The 17,060-nt window shown below is 38.1% G+C and overlaps 1 protein-coding gene across 1 annotated transcript in view; it reads left to right on the forward strand.

The window, feature by feature from the left end:
- The window catches only part of tgm8 (transglutaminase 8), a 51,167-nt gene extending 34,666 nt beyond the window's left edge, over positions 1-16,501 (forward strand). The window contains exons 7-15 of the mRNA XM_055160274.1: positions 1,287-1,422; positions 1,656-1,759; positions 2,775-2,890; positions 3,117-3,243; positions 4,787-5,076; positions 11,021-11,219; positions 12,432-12,595; positions 13,667-13,800; positions 16,324-16,501. Of these exons, the coding sequence (XP_055016249.1) occupies positions 1,287-1,422; positions 1,656-1,759; positions 2,775-2,890; positions 3,117-3,243; positions 4,787-5,076; positions 11,021-11,219; positions 12,432-12,595; positions 13,667-13,800; positions 16,324-16,489 (1,436 nt within the window). The 3' untranslated portion in view covers positions 16,490-16,501. The remainder of the gene's footprint in view (positions 1-1,286; positions 1,423-1,655; positions 1,760-2,774; positions 2,891-3,116; positions 3,244-4,786; positions 5,077-11,020; positions 11,220-12,431; positions 12,596-13,666; positions 13,801-16,323) is intronic.
- The last annotated feature ends 559 nt before the right edge of the window (positions 16,502-17,060 follow it).

The raw sequence follows: 17,060 nt of genomic DNA on the forward strand, positions 1-17,060 counted from the left end.
TTTCCTGGACACAGATACATCACCTGTTTGTGTCGATGTTTTGTTTTTGGTTTTTTTTTGTTTTTTTGCCTGGATTATTCCACAGTATGGCATTAAACTGTTTTTAACTGATTGTTAAAAGATGCATTCGCTGTATTGGACCATTGTGGTGAAGAGGGAGCTGAGTCAAAAGGCAAAGCTCTCGATTTACTGGTCAGTCTACGTTCCTCCCCTCACCTATGGTCATGAGCTCTGGGTAATGACCGAAAGGACAAGATCGCGGATACAAGTGATCGAAAAGAGATTCCTCTGCAGGGTGGCTGAGCGCTCCCTTAGACATAGGGTGAGGAGCTCAGTCACATGAGAGGAGCTTGGATTAGAGTCACTGCTCCTCCACATCGAGAGGAGCAGTTGAGGTGGTTCGGGCATCTGTTCTGGATGCCTCCTGGACGCTTCTCTCGGGAGGTGTTCCGGGCATGTCCCACTGGAAGGAGGCCCCGGGGAAGACTCAGGACACACTGGAGGGACTATGTCTCTCAGCTGGCCTGGGAACACCTCGGGGTCCCCCTGGAGGAGCTGGAAGAAGTGTCTGGGGTGAAGGAATTCTAGGAATCCCTGCTTGGACTGCTGCCCCCGCGACCCAGCCCCGGATAAGCGGAAGAAAAAGGATGGATGAAATTCTTACTGTGAGCGAAGTTGCCTCTCCACAGATTGCACCTGTAACCCGGCCTAGTGTGTTCAGCTGCTTGTCTCCATGGAGATGACTCAGTGCCATTCTGCTGAACAATCTAGGAAAAGAAATAACATCAGAAAAGTTACACCATGAAACTTTTAAAAACCTGTACCCAATTTTTCCCATGTACTTGAGCAAAATGCCCCAGTACAGATAAACTGTAGCAGCTCTTGAGTCGGCTGGCTAATTATGGAGCGTTTGTTTTATCCGAGACTCAGGAAGTGCACGGTTAGAATGCTGTTTGTCGCTAGCTTTACCATTGCAGTAAACCTCGCTCTGGCCTCTGAAAGTTGTGAAACGCTCTTACAAACTCATCATGGTGAATTATTAGGATGCTCTGACGGCATAAAGTACGCGAGGAATCACTTTGGACCACCGTTTCAAATAAACAAATTACATTTTTGACATTTTTAAGACCACAAAAATCAGGTACAATGCCTTTAAATCATAATTAGGGGAAAGTGCATATTATATTTGTAACAGTGTAAATAATAATGATTTTTTTTCAGTGTATTTCAGAAAGAATGTATTGAATAAAATCTAATATTAGTGTAATGTCCTTGTGTGTTTGCAGTGATGCGTTTCTTCGGGATCCCGTGTCGTGTGATCACAAACTACCAGTCTGCCCACGACAACGACAGAAACCTGCTCATAGACGTGTACCACCCCGACTATGGGGTCCGGGACATGCCCTCTAAGGACAGTGTGTGGTAAGGATTCTGACTTTATGACGGGGAGAATACTTTGAACATGTATTTAGTTACAGAATAGTGAATACCTGCAGAAAAGTGTATTTTATAACATATTCTGATACATGGTATTCAGAACATGTATTTTTGATATGTGTATTTATTTACTATCCCGACATTGGCTATTACGGAGTAGGTTTACATACTTTTGACAAGATTCAAGAATAATCTAGTTCTTTGTTCTGCACTTACAGGAACTACCATGTGTGGGTGGAGGGCTGGATGAAGAGACCTGATCTTCGTCCTGGATACGACGGGTGGCAGGTGCTGGACCCGACCCCTCAGGAGAGATCTGAAGGTATTTCAATCTAATCTGTGTGAGAGAAACAGGGACTGAAGGCTGCGTTTGGGCGCTTGTTTGCAGTGTGGCTGCTACATATTGGGTTAAATTACCTCTGTGTGTGTCATATCTGCTGCCCGAGTCCAACCAGGAAGTAAAATGATGAACTTCACCAGAATGGTCAAACTTGGGACTACAATGTTTTAGTGACATGAGTCTAACCTGTCATCTGCACTTTAAAGGGCCCATATTACACCATTTTCTGATCTATGTTATAGTGAAACAAAACACAACTCCAGGTATCAGACGACGAAAAGAGGTCTGATCAATACAAATCAATATTAAAGGTCCTGTATTACACAAAACTGACTCTTGTGAGCTTTAAAGCAATGTTAGTTTGTTGTTACCTCTACAAAAACATATCTGGAGTTGTAATCTTGACAGAATGTTGCCCTTACTGAAAAATGTAAAAGTGGGCAAGGTACAAACCCGAGGCACTCCGACTGAACATATTAAAAATCCTTTATGGACGCATTTCGACCAGCAAGATGGTCTTAGTCAGGGCATAATGCTAGAACGGGACACAGAGGGGCCATTAAATACAATTAATTATCAATCATGTGACCATATCACGTGACTAGAGGAAAAAGAACAGAACAAAAAAGGTTGGGCAGCCTTTTTTGTTTTGTTCTTTTACATTTTTCAGTAAGGGCAACGTTGAATTCTGTCAAGATTACAACTCCAGATATGTTTTTGTAGAGGTAACAACAATCTAACTTTGCTTTAAAGCTCACAAGAGTCAGTTTTGTGTAATACAGGACCTTTAATATTGATTTGTTTTGATCAGACTAGAGCAAATGTGATAAAAGATTTTGAAACTAAAACAAGCTTACAAACTTTATGGATGGAGTGACCAAAAAGTACTCCACTTATAACTAGATCTACATGAAACTTTATTTACAATTTCCACATACAATTTAGTCCAAAAATTGAAAATGATGTTTGTTTATGTGTCTTTTCTGTGTTTTATCAGGAGTGTTTTGGTGTGGTCCCGCCCCAGTCAAAGCCGTTCTAAATGGAGACACAGATCTGAAATACAACGTCCCATTTGTGTTTGCGGAGGTCAACGCAGACTGTGTCGACTGGCTGGTACGAAATACACCTGACTGTTTGATTCGTTTTTATTTCGAGTTTGTGCCAAGAGAGAAAAAATAATCATATACATACTACATACATATTGTAAACAACAGAAAAGAAAACCTCTCGAAAAGAAGCAGGAAGAAGAAAACTAGATTCAGTATTTGAATGTATTTTTATTTATCATTTATGCACATATTTATTTATCTGTGTTAATGTTTGTGTTTTTTGTGATTAGGTAAAAAGGGACGGGTCCAAGGTGAAGATTTTCTCAGATTCAAAACGAGTGGGTCAGAACATCTCCACCAAGTCTGTGGGCTCCGACAAACGCTTGAACATCACCAGCAACTACAAGCACGCAGAAGGTCAGGAGCATTAAAGGCGCACTACGTAACTTTTTGGTTTGGGGGTCCGTCGTCTGCTTGTTTCTATGGATATGTCGTACCTCTGCCTGGAATGTCCCACAGTATGATATGTTGTATTTATTAAATTACAGGTGGATTTATAGCACACAAATAACTATAGTTTGGTTGCCTCTACACAGATCTGACCTGTTATTTAGTCTGGCACCCAAAGCAAATCCATTATTACACCAGACTGTCGATGTAAATGTCTGTGTTGATAGAATAATGTTTAGAAGTAAAGCCAGCCTTGCATTTGAAGGATTTATGTCTGAGCAGCAGCAGCGAGTTGTACTTCATGATAGAAAGATCGGCAGCAGTGGACTGATATCACCTAGCACCTATCTTATCAGCAAAGTAAAATTCCGCTGCTGCTGAGAAAATAGTCCCTCAACATGCGACGATTCATGCGATGCAAGGTTAGTTTTATTTCAGACATTATTCAGTCAACACAGACATTTACATCGACAGTCTGGTGTAATAACAGATTTGCTTATCTTCTGGATAATGACGTCGCAACATCACTGGATAGTACTGTATTTTTTGGACTATAAGTCACACTTTTTTTCATGGTTTGGGTATTTCCTGCCACTTATACTCCGGTGCGACTTGTATATTAAAAGTTTCAGACTGACAGCCACGAGAGGGCGCTCTAGGCTCATGTGTCAGTTTTCTGCGCATGTCTACTGCAGAAAAAGCTGCTGTCCTGCTGCAAGTAGTGAAATATGCAGCAGAAAACTGTAATCGAGCAACAGAAAGAAAGTTTGGAGTGAACAAGAAACTTGTGAGGAACTGAAGGAAAGCGGGAATGGAGAACACAACTTCACGGCAACTGGGAGGGTGCGGTATGCCTGGGCTTCAGTGACAACCGAAGTTGCGCGGAGTTGCTTAGAAGTGGCACTGAGGATGAAGATTCAATAGATTCAATGGATTTAGTTTTAGGATTGAGAGTTTGGTAAACTTATGTTCTGTTGCTTTAGTTATCTGAATAACTCTTAATATGTTACGTTAACAGACCAGACGCCTAAACAGTCTGTTGTTCTCTGTTCTATTATTATTACTATAATTTGCCTTTCGAGATGAAATGTCGGTTCCTGGTCTCTGATTTTAAAAAATACATTTTTGGGCTGGTGCGACTTATACTCTAGAGCGACTTATTGTCTGAAAAATACAGTAATCCCTGACGTGGTGCATTCGACACCAAAACTTCTACTTTTTCAACTTCTGACACCGACACCCTGGACCAGAGCGTTGATGCCTGAACGCTCAAGACACGCCACGTTGACGTCAGATTCTTGCTGCTCTGATGCCTGAAAACAACCTAAATGTGCATCCATATAGACTTTGCGACTTTGTGGACACCTTGACACCACGGTCTGATCGCAGCTTCAAACCCAAACCAATATTTTCTTTTTGACCCTCATTGCTACATATATATGCTTTAACTCTTTGTCATCTACATTTTCATCTTCTTTTTCTAACTTTTTATCAATGATTTGTTTTACAGGAAGTGAAGAGGAGCGAGCTGTCTTTACATACGCCTTGACCAGAGATTATTCCAAAGTTGACAAGGAAGAGGAAGACGAGGAAGAAGAGTCCCAAGAGCCCACCCCAGATCGCCAAACCCCGTCTGAACGCAGCACCACAACTGTGAACGGAGGGGGTCTGAACGGGCCCCTGGTGAACGGGACTGGGCACGGGTCCTCCAGTAGCATCGTCGAGAATGGAAGAGACAACATCACTGTCTGTCCTCCACCTCTACCTCCACGTCCACAAATCACCATGAAATTCCAAGAGGTGAGAGTTTGTGAATTTTCTCTGTTTAGAAAGCTTCAGTCACTACTTTTTAAAGGTGCTGTATTACACTTTAAAGGTGTATTGTGTAGCTTTTCTCCATGGAAATGTTATTGCTTTGTCTGGAATGTTCCACAGTACGGTATTAAACCTTTCTGTCTTCATGGAATCCAAACCAGACCAAGTAAGATCTGTGGAGAAACAGTCAGAAGGTATTTTTGAGCTATAAAACCTGTCATTTAAAACATTTAACGTGCAAGCTGTTTAATGTCATACTGTGGAACATTCCAGGCAGAGTAATGACATCTCCATAGAAACAAGCAGGTGACAGACCCCCAACCAAAAGGTTACACAGTGCACCTTTAAGCCATGTTATAATGCTGTTATCTCCTCAAAAATATCAAATGAAACTGAAACAAGCACACCAAAGTTCTGGCAGAGGTGCAAATGTAGGAGATTGATTCATTAGTCAGTTTCACTTTGTGGAAACTGTCCGACCTCGCAGCATTAGAATTTGTTCAGTTGATGGTAAGCGGGTACTTTTTTTATTTAACCAATCACTGCTGTTTGGTCATGACGTGTGTAACGGCTGCTAACGGTGCAAACTGGTATATTAAGTTTTTCCCAAATCCCATAGGAAGAAGGGCAATAAAGTCTTTCCTCTTGATAAAATTCACCAAACATTCTTTTTGTTCTGGCTTTAAATCCTCGATCTCGCGAATCGTTGCCAACACAGAATGTCTAACTCTTCTCTGATTGGTGCCCGGACTCACACTTCCGGGGTTTTTGCGAACTGTTTAGTGTATTCCGATTCCTGACCTAGTCGCTGGAGAGAAATTAAATTGAGCAGAGGCACTAGGTGGCACCAGCCTGGCTACCAAATGCAAGGAACAGCAATCCAAAAGTGAAAAAAACACATTTTTTTCATTTTTAAATTACGTTTGATCTGATGAAAGCTTTTTGTCAAACAATAATAATAAAATCGTCCATTTATTATTAGTCTGTACTAGGGACATTGCTATGCCATGAAATCCATTAGGAATGAAACCAAACAGAATGAAAAGAACGGTCAGAGTGCAGTGATTACTCTGTATTATTAACATTACAGCCGCACCACTGACAGACTTTGTTTCAATAAGAATTTAGGTGTTATTTTTGGAGTATATAATATAGACTGATCATTATTATTATTTAAATTCTCATGACACTGCAACCTGAATAATCACAATTCAATTAATCAATCAATCATCTTTATTTCAGACTTTGGGGTCCATATAGAGCAGACGTGTCAAACTCAGACCCGGGGGTCAAATTTAGCCCCTGGTATAATTATATTTGTCCCATGAGATCATATCAAATCTGTATTAGAGCTGCCCGCCGCACACAGATAGACTATAGAGACATAATTTAGTTAAAATATTGTTATTATTTTATTTTATGCTTGTTCTGGATTCAATGTTTAAGCAAAACTATTATTAAACATTAATTTTAATAAGAAAATGCTTAACATTACATATCCCGAAAGAAGAGAAAACATGCAGATGTTGTTGAAATTCGTCAATAAATATTTAGCTTGGCTCACGACTTAGTCCCAGTTTTTAATTTTGTCTCTCTGTGAATTTGCGTTTGACACCCCTGATAAAGAATATTTAAAAACATAAAAAAAATAAAGGCCTATAGTTCATAGACACTGACACATTTCTCTGATCTGGCAAAGATTTTAAAACTTATATCTTGTTATTCATCTTGTTTTCAGATTTATTATCTAGTCATTAGACCAGAGACTGCTTGATTCTAGTCTAGAGGTCATTTATTTTAAGATATCTTGTCAAGTAAAATGATCTTGCTGCGTGGACAGATCATTCCACTACTTTTAAGTCAATTTTCTGATAGATTTGAGTGTTTATATCTTAAATTTGGCCAAGCTTTAGATTTTAGAAGTGAACCTGACACTGCTCTGCTCAGGCGTTACCAAAACATTTAGAGTTACATTTAGGTTTACTGTAACTGCACCACAAGTGGGCAGTGTAGAGTCATGTGCAGTAAACTTTAAACAGAGCTATTATCACATAACATACGAAATTATCTATTAAACCGAACACCTGACATTCCTACATACCATTCCGTGTCAACGATATATATATGTAACTTCTAGGAATTCTACAGTGTTATGCAAAAGTGAAACCAGCTTCACCTTATGTTACCTCTGTGTGTTTTCTATGACATTTTTATGTATTCGTCACACGCCCAGGTCTGGAATGTTCATGGCAATTTGCAAATATCTTTTGGCGTGACTTGGCAAGGATGAATGTATGTAGGCAGGAGATGACAGCTGAGCAGTGCTGGAAGGTAATCAAGTGCAAAAAAGAAAACAACACTTAAAGGTGCACTGTGTAGCTTTTCTGGTGGAGGGTCTGTCAGATGCTGAATGTTCCACAGTGTGACATTAAACAGCTCTACTTTACATTTATTCAGTTACAGGTGGTTTTATAGCTCAAAAATACCTAGAAAAACCGGCATTCTGACTGTGAGCGGGGTCGCCTCTCCACAGATCTGACCTGTAACTTGGTCTGGTTTGGTTTTGAAAAGCATTTGATGAACCCTTCACCAGAAAAGTTACTCAATGCAAAAGTATTTAAGTACCAGTGTAAAAAAAAAAAAAAAAAAAGATACATATATTTGTAGCAACTAATCAGTTTCTTACATTTTCTCATGAATTTTGTGTGTTTATTTTTGTTTCCTCACAGCTGAAGCTTGAATTAAAATGTTTAGTAAGGATATTACTCCAAACATGGTCAAATTAACCTGCAAAATAAAAAATGTAGTGAAGTAGAAAGTACAGATATCTGCTTTCACATTTAATGAAGTAAACGTAAAAAGTATAGACTGTAAAATGTATTTAAGTAAAGTACAGCTACATAATATTCCACTTAAGGGTGCATTCAATTACAGGTGGTTTTACAGCTCAAAAATACCTAGAAAAACATTCACAGACATTCTGACTGTGAGCGGGGTCGCCTCTCCACAGATCTGACCTGTAACTTGGTTTGGTTTGGTTTTGAAAAGCCTTTGACAGACCCTCCACCAGAAAAGTTACTCAATGCACCTTTAAGCAAAAGTATTTAAGTACCAGTGTAAAAAACATATGCATATATTCATGGCAACTTTTTCTTATGAATTTTGTGTGTTTATTTTTGTTTCCTCAAAGTTGAAGCTTGAATTAAAAAGTTTAGTCAGAATATTACCCCAAACGTGGTCAAAATAATCTGGAAAATCATATGAAAAACACTTTTTACTTTTCAGTCTTGTTCAAAAATGTAGTGGAGTAGAAAGTACAGATACCTGCTTTCAGATTTAATGAAGTAAAAGTATATTCATAGCAACTAATCAATTTCTTACTTTGTGGGGTCACCTCTCCACAGATCTGACCTGTAACTTGGTCTGATTTGGTCTCCATGAAGATAGAAATATTGTACAATACCTACTGTGAAAGTTTACAAAAGTATTTCACCCTCCACCAGAAAAGTTACACAATGCACCATTAAGTACAGTTTTTAAGTATCTTTATTTTACTTAAGTCGTTGTTTTGCAAGATTCAAGTAAGTCTCAAGTCTTTGACCTCAAGTCCGAGTCGAGTCCCAAGTCAAATACAAGCAAGTCTCTGGCCCATAAGTCCAAGTCAAGTCCAAGTCGTCTTGCTTTGAGCTTCAAGTCATTTCAAGTCTTTAAACCAAAGAACCGAGAATAGCTTTGATTTTTGCAATTTATATGAATTTTAAACTAAACTGTACTTTAAAAATTGGCATGTTTATATACGAGTATTTATATAAGAGTTGGAGAAATGTTAATTTTTCCTTTTTAAATGTCTTGACGTGAAAATTATTACAGTCAGAATAGAAAGAGTTCAGATTTAAGAGCGCTTAATAACAGTGAATTTGTCAGCTAGTCGAAGCATCAGGTCTTCTCAAGTCTCAAGGCTCAAGTCCAAGTCAAAGTCCCAAGTCATTGACCTTCAAGTCCAAGTCGAGTCCCAAGTCTCAGTCCATTTTATCAAATCAAGTCTCAAGTCCTAAAAATAGTGACTCAAGTCTGACTCGAGTCCAAGTCACGACTTTCAAGTCTCCAACACTGCTTTTTACTTTTACTTCACTATATTTGAGAACATATGTCTGTACTTTCTACACCAGAAAAGTAAAACCTACTTTTATTTATAGTTTGAAAGCTGCTGAAATGACCAAGACTTATTTTCAGCACTTTTAATTTGAGTTAACGTCCCAAATTTGAGCAAACCAAATACACAAAAACAGCTAAAAAGGTTAAGAAATAAACTGGATCACTTAAAATTTGATTAATTCTTATTCAAAATCACAAATTTCATCCTTTAATTGTTCTAAACCCTTGCAAAATACTTTTACTTTTTACTCTTGAAGCACATTTTAATACATTTACTTCGATGTTTTCATGTGACACTTTCACTTTTAGTTGAGTAATTTTATTGCTGGTGTGTTTGTACTTTTAATTAAGTAATAAAATTGTTTACTTCATCCACCTCTGCCCAGACCTGGAATTCTCATGATGAATTCCAAGTCATTTTTGACTTGACTTGGCAGTGCTGAAAGTGTGTGGGTAGAAAGTCAGAGGCCACTGAGTTCGTGTGAATAAGTCGACCTTTTCAAAGGTGTGTCTGTAATTTTTATTTGAATCCCAACGCCTGTTGTTTATTTAATATTACAAAAGGTATGAGAAGATATATTGCGCAAAATTCTCCTTACCCATTGCTTTGTACTCGTATTTATTTTATCTGTGGTACGTTTAAGATCCAACAGCGCCACCTATAGGCCTGTCACGATAATTACTACATCAGCTTACTGTTCAATACTGTATGTGATCAATGCAACAGTATATTTTGCACATTTTCATTGCAATAATGGTGAGACTTTTGCCATTTTTTGTGTACTATAGTAAGATTTGAGCTGAAGAGGGTTTAATAAGTAACTTTTATGATTAATTATTGGTTCATTCTGCTGTTTTTGTTTTGAAGCTCGGGGCTTTTAATGACACTTTACATTTAAAAATATTTACTGGGATAATTCTGCTTTATTGTTATTGTGTCAGTGCAATAAATTAGTTTCAGTATTAGTGTTTATCGTCTATATTTTCGTCAGTAATCCTACTCCTACTTCAAAATTTGCAATCGCAAAAAGCCTATAATAAATCTGCAGTAGTGTGTAAGTGTAGGTGTACTAAAGGCCACTAGAGGGCGCACTGTAGCTGCTGTACGTACTAATATTTATATATTTTTTGTTTAGTTTGTTTTCTTTTGTTTTTTTTTTATATATATTTAAAAAATTAAATAAAATCACCACTATTGTATAATAATAATAATAAATTGTATAAATATATTGTGGCTGTAGATACAAAAATCTGAATATGTGCAAAAACAAAAAAAAAAAAAAAAAAACTTTTGATAGAACCTATTGATTATTATTATTATTATTATTTGTTTGTTTGTTTATTTATTTATTATTCATATATTTTTTATTTATTTATATATTTTTATTTAGACTGTCCTTCCTCTTGTATGAAAAGTAGAATTTTAGTTAGTGTCAACAGAATCTCAACAAACATGCAGAAGACGTATCTGTAGACCAAAGGATCGATCTTCTTTTCGGGTTACTGTATCTTCTTGTGAAACTACAAATTAAAACAGAAGCAGAACTACATCAGTGCTACATCCATTCAACAAGCAAACACATTACATTAAAGGCAGCGCGACATAAATGTGCACACACAATATCTACCCAGACTTCGACAAATGCAACCAAGACTGTACAATACATCTGTAAAATTAGGCAAAACATAAAAACAAATAAAATATATGTATAGCGGATGCCAAATTTCATAGGATGACCATGGATGGTTATTATTATTATGGTGTGTTTTGCAGGTGTCTAAACCGCTGAACGGTGAGGATGTGAAGGTGAACCTGGTGCTGCACAGTGATGGTCTCGTGCCCAGAATTCTGGCCGTCAACGTGAGCGTGATCGCCATGAGCTACAACGGATCTCCTCTGTCCACCATCCAGTCCGAGCTCAAGGAAGGAGACTCTGCCACCCGGAGAAGGTACAGCAAGAGGAGGAGGAGGGGTTGTAGTTTTATCTATGTATTTATTTTGAGCAAGTAAAGTTTACATTCTTATAAAATGGAACATGTAACATTAGAGAAATCATAATAGAAAAATATACAAAAAGTGGGGGTGTAGTTGTACTAGTAGTAGTTGTAGTAGTTGTACTAGTACTTGCAGTTGTAGTAGTAGTAGTCGTCGTCGTCGTAGTAGTAGTAGTCAGTAGTAGTAGTAGTAGTAGTAGTAGTTGTAATCATAGTAATTGTAGTTTCAGCACCAGTAGTAGTAGTAGTTGTAGTAGCAGTAGTAGTAGTACTTGTAGTAGTAGCAGTAGTAGTAGTACTAGTAGTAGTACTAGTACTAGTACTAGTACTAGTACTAGTACTAGTACTAGTACTAGTACTTGTTGTTGTTGTCTTGTTGTAGTAATAGTAGTAGTAGTTGTAGTAGTAGTAGTAGTAGTTGTTGTTGTGGTGGTAGTAGTAGTCTTGTTGTAGTAATAGTTGTAGTAGTAGTAGTAGTTGTCGTAGTTGTCATAGTAGTAGTAGTAGTTGTACTCGTAGTAGTAATAGTAGTTTCTAGTTGTAGTTTCCGTAGTATTAGTATTATTAGTCGTAGTAGTAGTTTGTAGTTGTAGTAGTTGTAGTTTCAGTAGTATTAGTATTATTAATCGTAGTAGAAGTTTGCAGTAGTTTGTAGTTGTATTAGTTGTAGTTTCAGTAGTATTAGTATTATTAGTCGTAGTAGTAGTTTGTAGTTGTAGTAGTTGTAGTTTCAGCAGTAGCAGTAGTAGTAGTTGTTGTAGTTACTAAAATTCTAACTCAATTCCGATATTAAGGTATAGCCTCAATACTCAATACCTTTTCCAGTACCACCTAAATAAAATAATAAATACATTTTATATTCAAAAGTGACCTAAAATCTGTGTAATCCCTCAGTGGTCCAGGTCTAAACCAGGTCTAAACCAGGTCTAAACCAGGTCTAAACCAGGTCTAAACCAGGTCTATGGGCGTATACTAGTCTGTGGGCTGTTGTACCTGCTCAGATGAATCTAGTTTCAATCACAGTAGTAGCTCGTTTAATTATATAAGTCATTGTAAAAGTGCAAATAAGTGCTGGCTACATAAAAGTAAAGTTTCATTCTTACATTCTTGTCGTAATAATTAAAAAACAACACTACTTTATACTTGTCCGTGTATCTGTGCAGTAAAAGTACTTTTCCTCTCTCCTGCAGACCTGATTATCCCTGCAGTAGTATCTTTCTCTGAGTACTGGCAGCCCATGCTGAACAGCGACGTGATGAAGATCTCCGCTGTGGTGTCAGACACCAACGCCCCAGATCAGGTGTTCCTGGCAGAGACCGACCTGGTGCTGATCGATCCGCCCCTAGAGATCAAGGTACGTCCCCCCAGTAATGAGACGTGTGCACAAACTGACTCACTGACGGCAAATGTGTAGATCCAAGTTTATCTGTACAGCACAATTCGTACAAGTGTTTTACAGAATAAGAAATACATTAAAATCACAATACAAACAAATCAAAACATAAATTATCATCATAAAATTAAAAAGAGACATTAAATGAGAGAGAATAAAAACTTTTCCGTCATATCTCTTTGATTTTTGCTATGTTTTTTAGATTGTAAAAGGCTGTAGTTGTTGTTATTGATTTGATTCTCCAAGTCCAAGTCGAGTCTCGAGTCACTGGCCCATAAGTCCAAGGCAAGTCCAAGTCGTCTGCTTTGAGCTTCAAGTCATTTCAAGTCTTTAAACTAAAAAGGACCAAATAAAGCTTAGATTTTTGCAATTTATATGCCTTTTAAACTAAATTGTACTTAAAAAGTGACAGCATATTTATAGAAGAGTATTTATGAGTTGTAGAAATGCTTTTTTTTTTTCTTTTTAAATGTCTTGACAAGATTTTAGTGCAATGACGCTCAATTAGTCTTCCGATAATTTATGTTATGAGGTTCTTTTTTCAAGCAAAGACCACTAGTGAGCAGTCGAAACTGTTAGGGATGAAAACAAACTCTTGGTCTGAAAAAATAACCTAATAACATAAAATCTTACAATAGAAAGAAACGGTCAGAATAGAAAGAATTCAGATTTAAAAATGCACTAATATTGCTGTATCGTTTGTACTGAAATGGAAGGATCATGTTCTATGTAGTTCCCTCTGTTTTACTGTATTGTACTGTATATTACTGTAGTACATTTGAGGATATCACATCAACATATCCCTTGTTGTTTGCTTGGAAAAACTGGAAGAAATCTTGTAAATACAGCTCTGGTCATGGACGCTTATTTTGTTTTTCCCTTCACTGCGTAAACCACATACACATGGTGCCCGAAAGTGATTAATTGAGTTATGTTTAGTTCTGCGTTTGCTCAAAGCTTTGGTTTTTTACTTTTCTTTGACAAATAGTCACTACTTAAATAGAGTAAATCTGTGTAACTGTGTGTGTGCAGTTGCTGAATGAACCTCGAGTGTTTCGTGAGGTCGTCCTGCAGGTTTCCTTCGTGAACCCTGTGGGTGAGACTCTGAAGGACTGCAGCCTCACTCTGTCCGGGAGCGGTCTGTGGAGAGAGGAGCAGCACGTCAGGTCAGTATAATGATCCCTCTCACGAAAAACTGTGTAACTTTCTTGCCGCATTCTGTTACCTGCTTTTTTCTAAGGATGTGTCATTGCTCTGTCTGGAATGTTCCACAGTATGACATTAAACAATAAACCTTACCTTTATTCAATTACAGGTGGTTTTACAGCTCAAAAATACTTAGAAAAACTGATATTTTGACTGTGAGTGGGGTCGCCTCTCCACAGATCTAACCTGTAGGTCTTAGGGCGCGTGGAGCAGTGATGACAGACGGAGATGAGAGGCTACAAAATTCATGTTTTCCTCATATGAGTGACATCAGCGCACACACACAGCTCATATAGTAAAGTTGTGTGTGTGTGTGTGTGTACATGAGCAGCCGTGTCGTGCTTTGACCCACCTCCTCCAACCGGACCAAAGTCCCAAACGAGCTTTAGGTTCTAAGTTCGTTTGCTCTCACACTGGACAAATGTACCACGTTTTAGGGGCGATCTGTGCTTGGGCACTGTTCTAAAGTCCTAGTGTGAGTGTGAGGTCTGGTTTGGTCTCCATGAAGATAGAAAGGTTTAATGCCATACTGTGAAACATTCCAGACAACGCAATAACATCTCCACGGAGAAAAGCATTTGACATAAATACTACATCCAAGTTCTTGTCAATTTTTTCCCTTTAAGTTCCTATACTTCACAAAATCGACTCTTCTGAGCTTTAAGTCATGTTAGAATGTTGTTACCTTCTCAAAAACACGCTTAGAGTTGTGTTTAGTTTCATTCACATGTGTTCGAGTAACACTTTATTATTAGTCTGTCGACATCTCCAAAGCTCAAAATGCTCCGTTCCAACTTGTGATGTCATGAAGAGGTAGTTTTCAAGCTAACAAACACTTTTTACCTTTAGTTCAGTAGAAATCGGCAATTCCAGGGCTGAAACGATCCAGATAATATTTAATTTTTACAATACAAACAAAGGACATGGTTTATCTAAAATGTTTCACAGGATGGTATTAAACCTTTCTATCATCATGGAGACCAAACCAGACCGAGTTACAGGTCAGATCTGTGGAGAGGTGACCCCGCTCACAGTCAGAATACCAGTTTTTCTAGGTATTTTTGAGCTATAAAACCACCTGTAATTGAATAAATGTAAAGTAGAGCTGTTTAATGTCATATTGTCGCACATTCGAAGCATCGCAATGACATATTCTTAGAAATAAGACGATGGCGGACCTTTAATATCCACACGCATTCATTTTCAGCGAGGGAGATCTTTTCTAAACACAATTTCCACCATTTTTGTAATAAGTATTGTGTGTATACATGCATCACGAATCTCGGACATCCGGTCATCGCGCAATGCATACTGGGAAGGATTTTCCCAAAAAGTGAGCATCAAACCACCATAATTGTTTTCCCAGTGGGATGCGTCTATTGACAAAGTCGATCTTTTCAAGTCTTTTGAACCATATCGCTTTTGTTTCTGGTTCTGATATTGTCATATTTTAGTTTTGGGATTCAGACATTGTAATTGTGTGGTTGTTGGATCCTAACAGTGGAAAACAGGCTTCGGAAGTTTGTGAACTCCTTAACTGCAAAAGGGGAATCAGATGTGTGTGACTGCAAACCTCTGTTCAAACTGTTTCTCTTCTCAACGAAATTGAAAAATAGTGAAAGGTGAAGGCGATGGGCAGGATTGATCCACAGGAAGGATGAAAAAGGAAACCTTTGGCTGCTTAAGAAATCATCCCGAGTTTGCAGAGAACATTTTGTATGTTTTAGTGCCATCAAAGCAAAATCCCGTTTGTTTGTTTTCTGCACCTCTCGCTTAACAGACTGAGCTGCACTTTCTTGTTCTTGTGGTTTTACAGCAACATCACGTCTTGGTCACTTTGCAGTGGAAGGTGTTTCTTGGTGAACAGCTGGTGCCTTTCACTTTGGCGTTGACTTTTTAAATTCGTAACCAAAGATTGAGCGAGGGATTGAGATTTTGCTTTGATGGCGCTCCACATACAAAATGTTCGCTGCAAACGCGGGATGACAGCCCACGGTTTCCTTTTTCATCCTTCCTGTGGATCAATCCTGCCCATCGCCTTCACCTTTCACTATTTTTCAATTTCGTTGAGAAGAGAAACAGTTTTGAACGGAGGTTTGCAGTCACACAGATCTGATTCCCTTTTGCATTAATGGAGTTTGCAAACTTCTGAAGCCTGTTTCTCAAGCCATTTTCCGCTGTTAGGATCCAACAACCACACAATTACAATGTCCGAATCTCAAAACTAAAATATGACAATATCAGAACCAGAAACAAAAGCGACATGGTTCAAAAGACTTGAAAAGATCGACTTTGACAATAGACGCATCCCACTGGGAAATCAAACATAGCGGTTTGATGCTCACTTTTTCGTAAAACCCTTCCCAGTATGTATTGCGTAATGACCGGAAGTCCAAAATTCAGGATGCATGTATTATAAAATCATCATCATGTTCTTTAATACCTTTTGTAACCCTTTTATATTTGTGTGTTTGTCTTTCCAGCCTGCCTGAAATTAGTCCGAAGAGCAAAGTGATTGTGAACGTGTGTTTTTACCCCTATCAATCCGGAGTGAAGACTTTGGTGGCGGACTTTGACTGTTCTATGTTCAGGGACATCAAGAGCACCCTCGGCATCCCGGTGAAAGACAGCATTTTCTTCAGATTCTAATCCAGCAATCGTCACAAATCCACAATCATACCCACTCCTCTGCTCTGTATTACCTGGATAATTGAAATATTCTGTGTTTTAGCTGTTAGTACGACGTAGAAGTAAAACAGCGAAACAAAATCATAACCTGAAATCAACTGCTGAAAATACTGTCACTTTAAATCGCATTATATTGAGTGTATAAAACAGATCTATGTGCTTTTATTTTTCACTAATAAAAGATGGAAAAATCACTCTTTGTTTTCTATTTCTCTCAGTTCTGTTCAGGTTGAAGCATAGACTGTAAATATAAATGGACAAAGCTAAACCACTAGTCGCCGCCTTACAAATAGGAAGTGAACACGGGCGTGCTTCCAGCTCCGTCGACTCTGGCACCAATTCACTTTACACTGAAAAATTGTCACTCCTCTCTCTGTGACTGCTGCTGTCAGGCTCATCATTTTGGTCTTAAATGTTCGTATTAACCGACTCTACGTGATGTATTAACTCCGTGTGTCATTCGTTCATTAGTTTTTCAATATAAAACCAAAAATAAGAATGAAAAAACAGATAATGATTTGATTTTTCGGTT

Source organism: Boleophthalmus pectinirostris, unplaced genomic scaffold (assembly GCF_026225935.1).
Source record: "Boleophthalmus pectinirostris isolate CB_2022bp ecotype Guang Dong unplaced genomic scaffold, ASM2622593v1 HiC_scaffold_3, whole genome shotgun sequence".
In the NCBI taxonomy this organism is placed as follows: domain Eukaryota; kingdom Metazoa; phylum Chordata; class Actinopteri; order Gobiiformes; family Gobiidae; genus Boleophthalmus; species Boleophthalmus pectinirostris.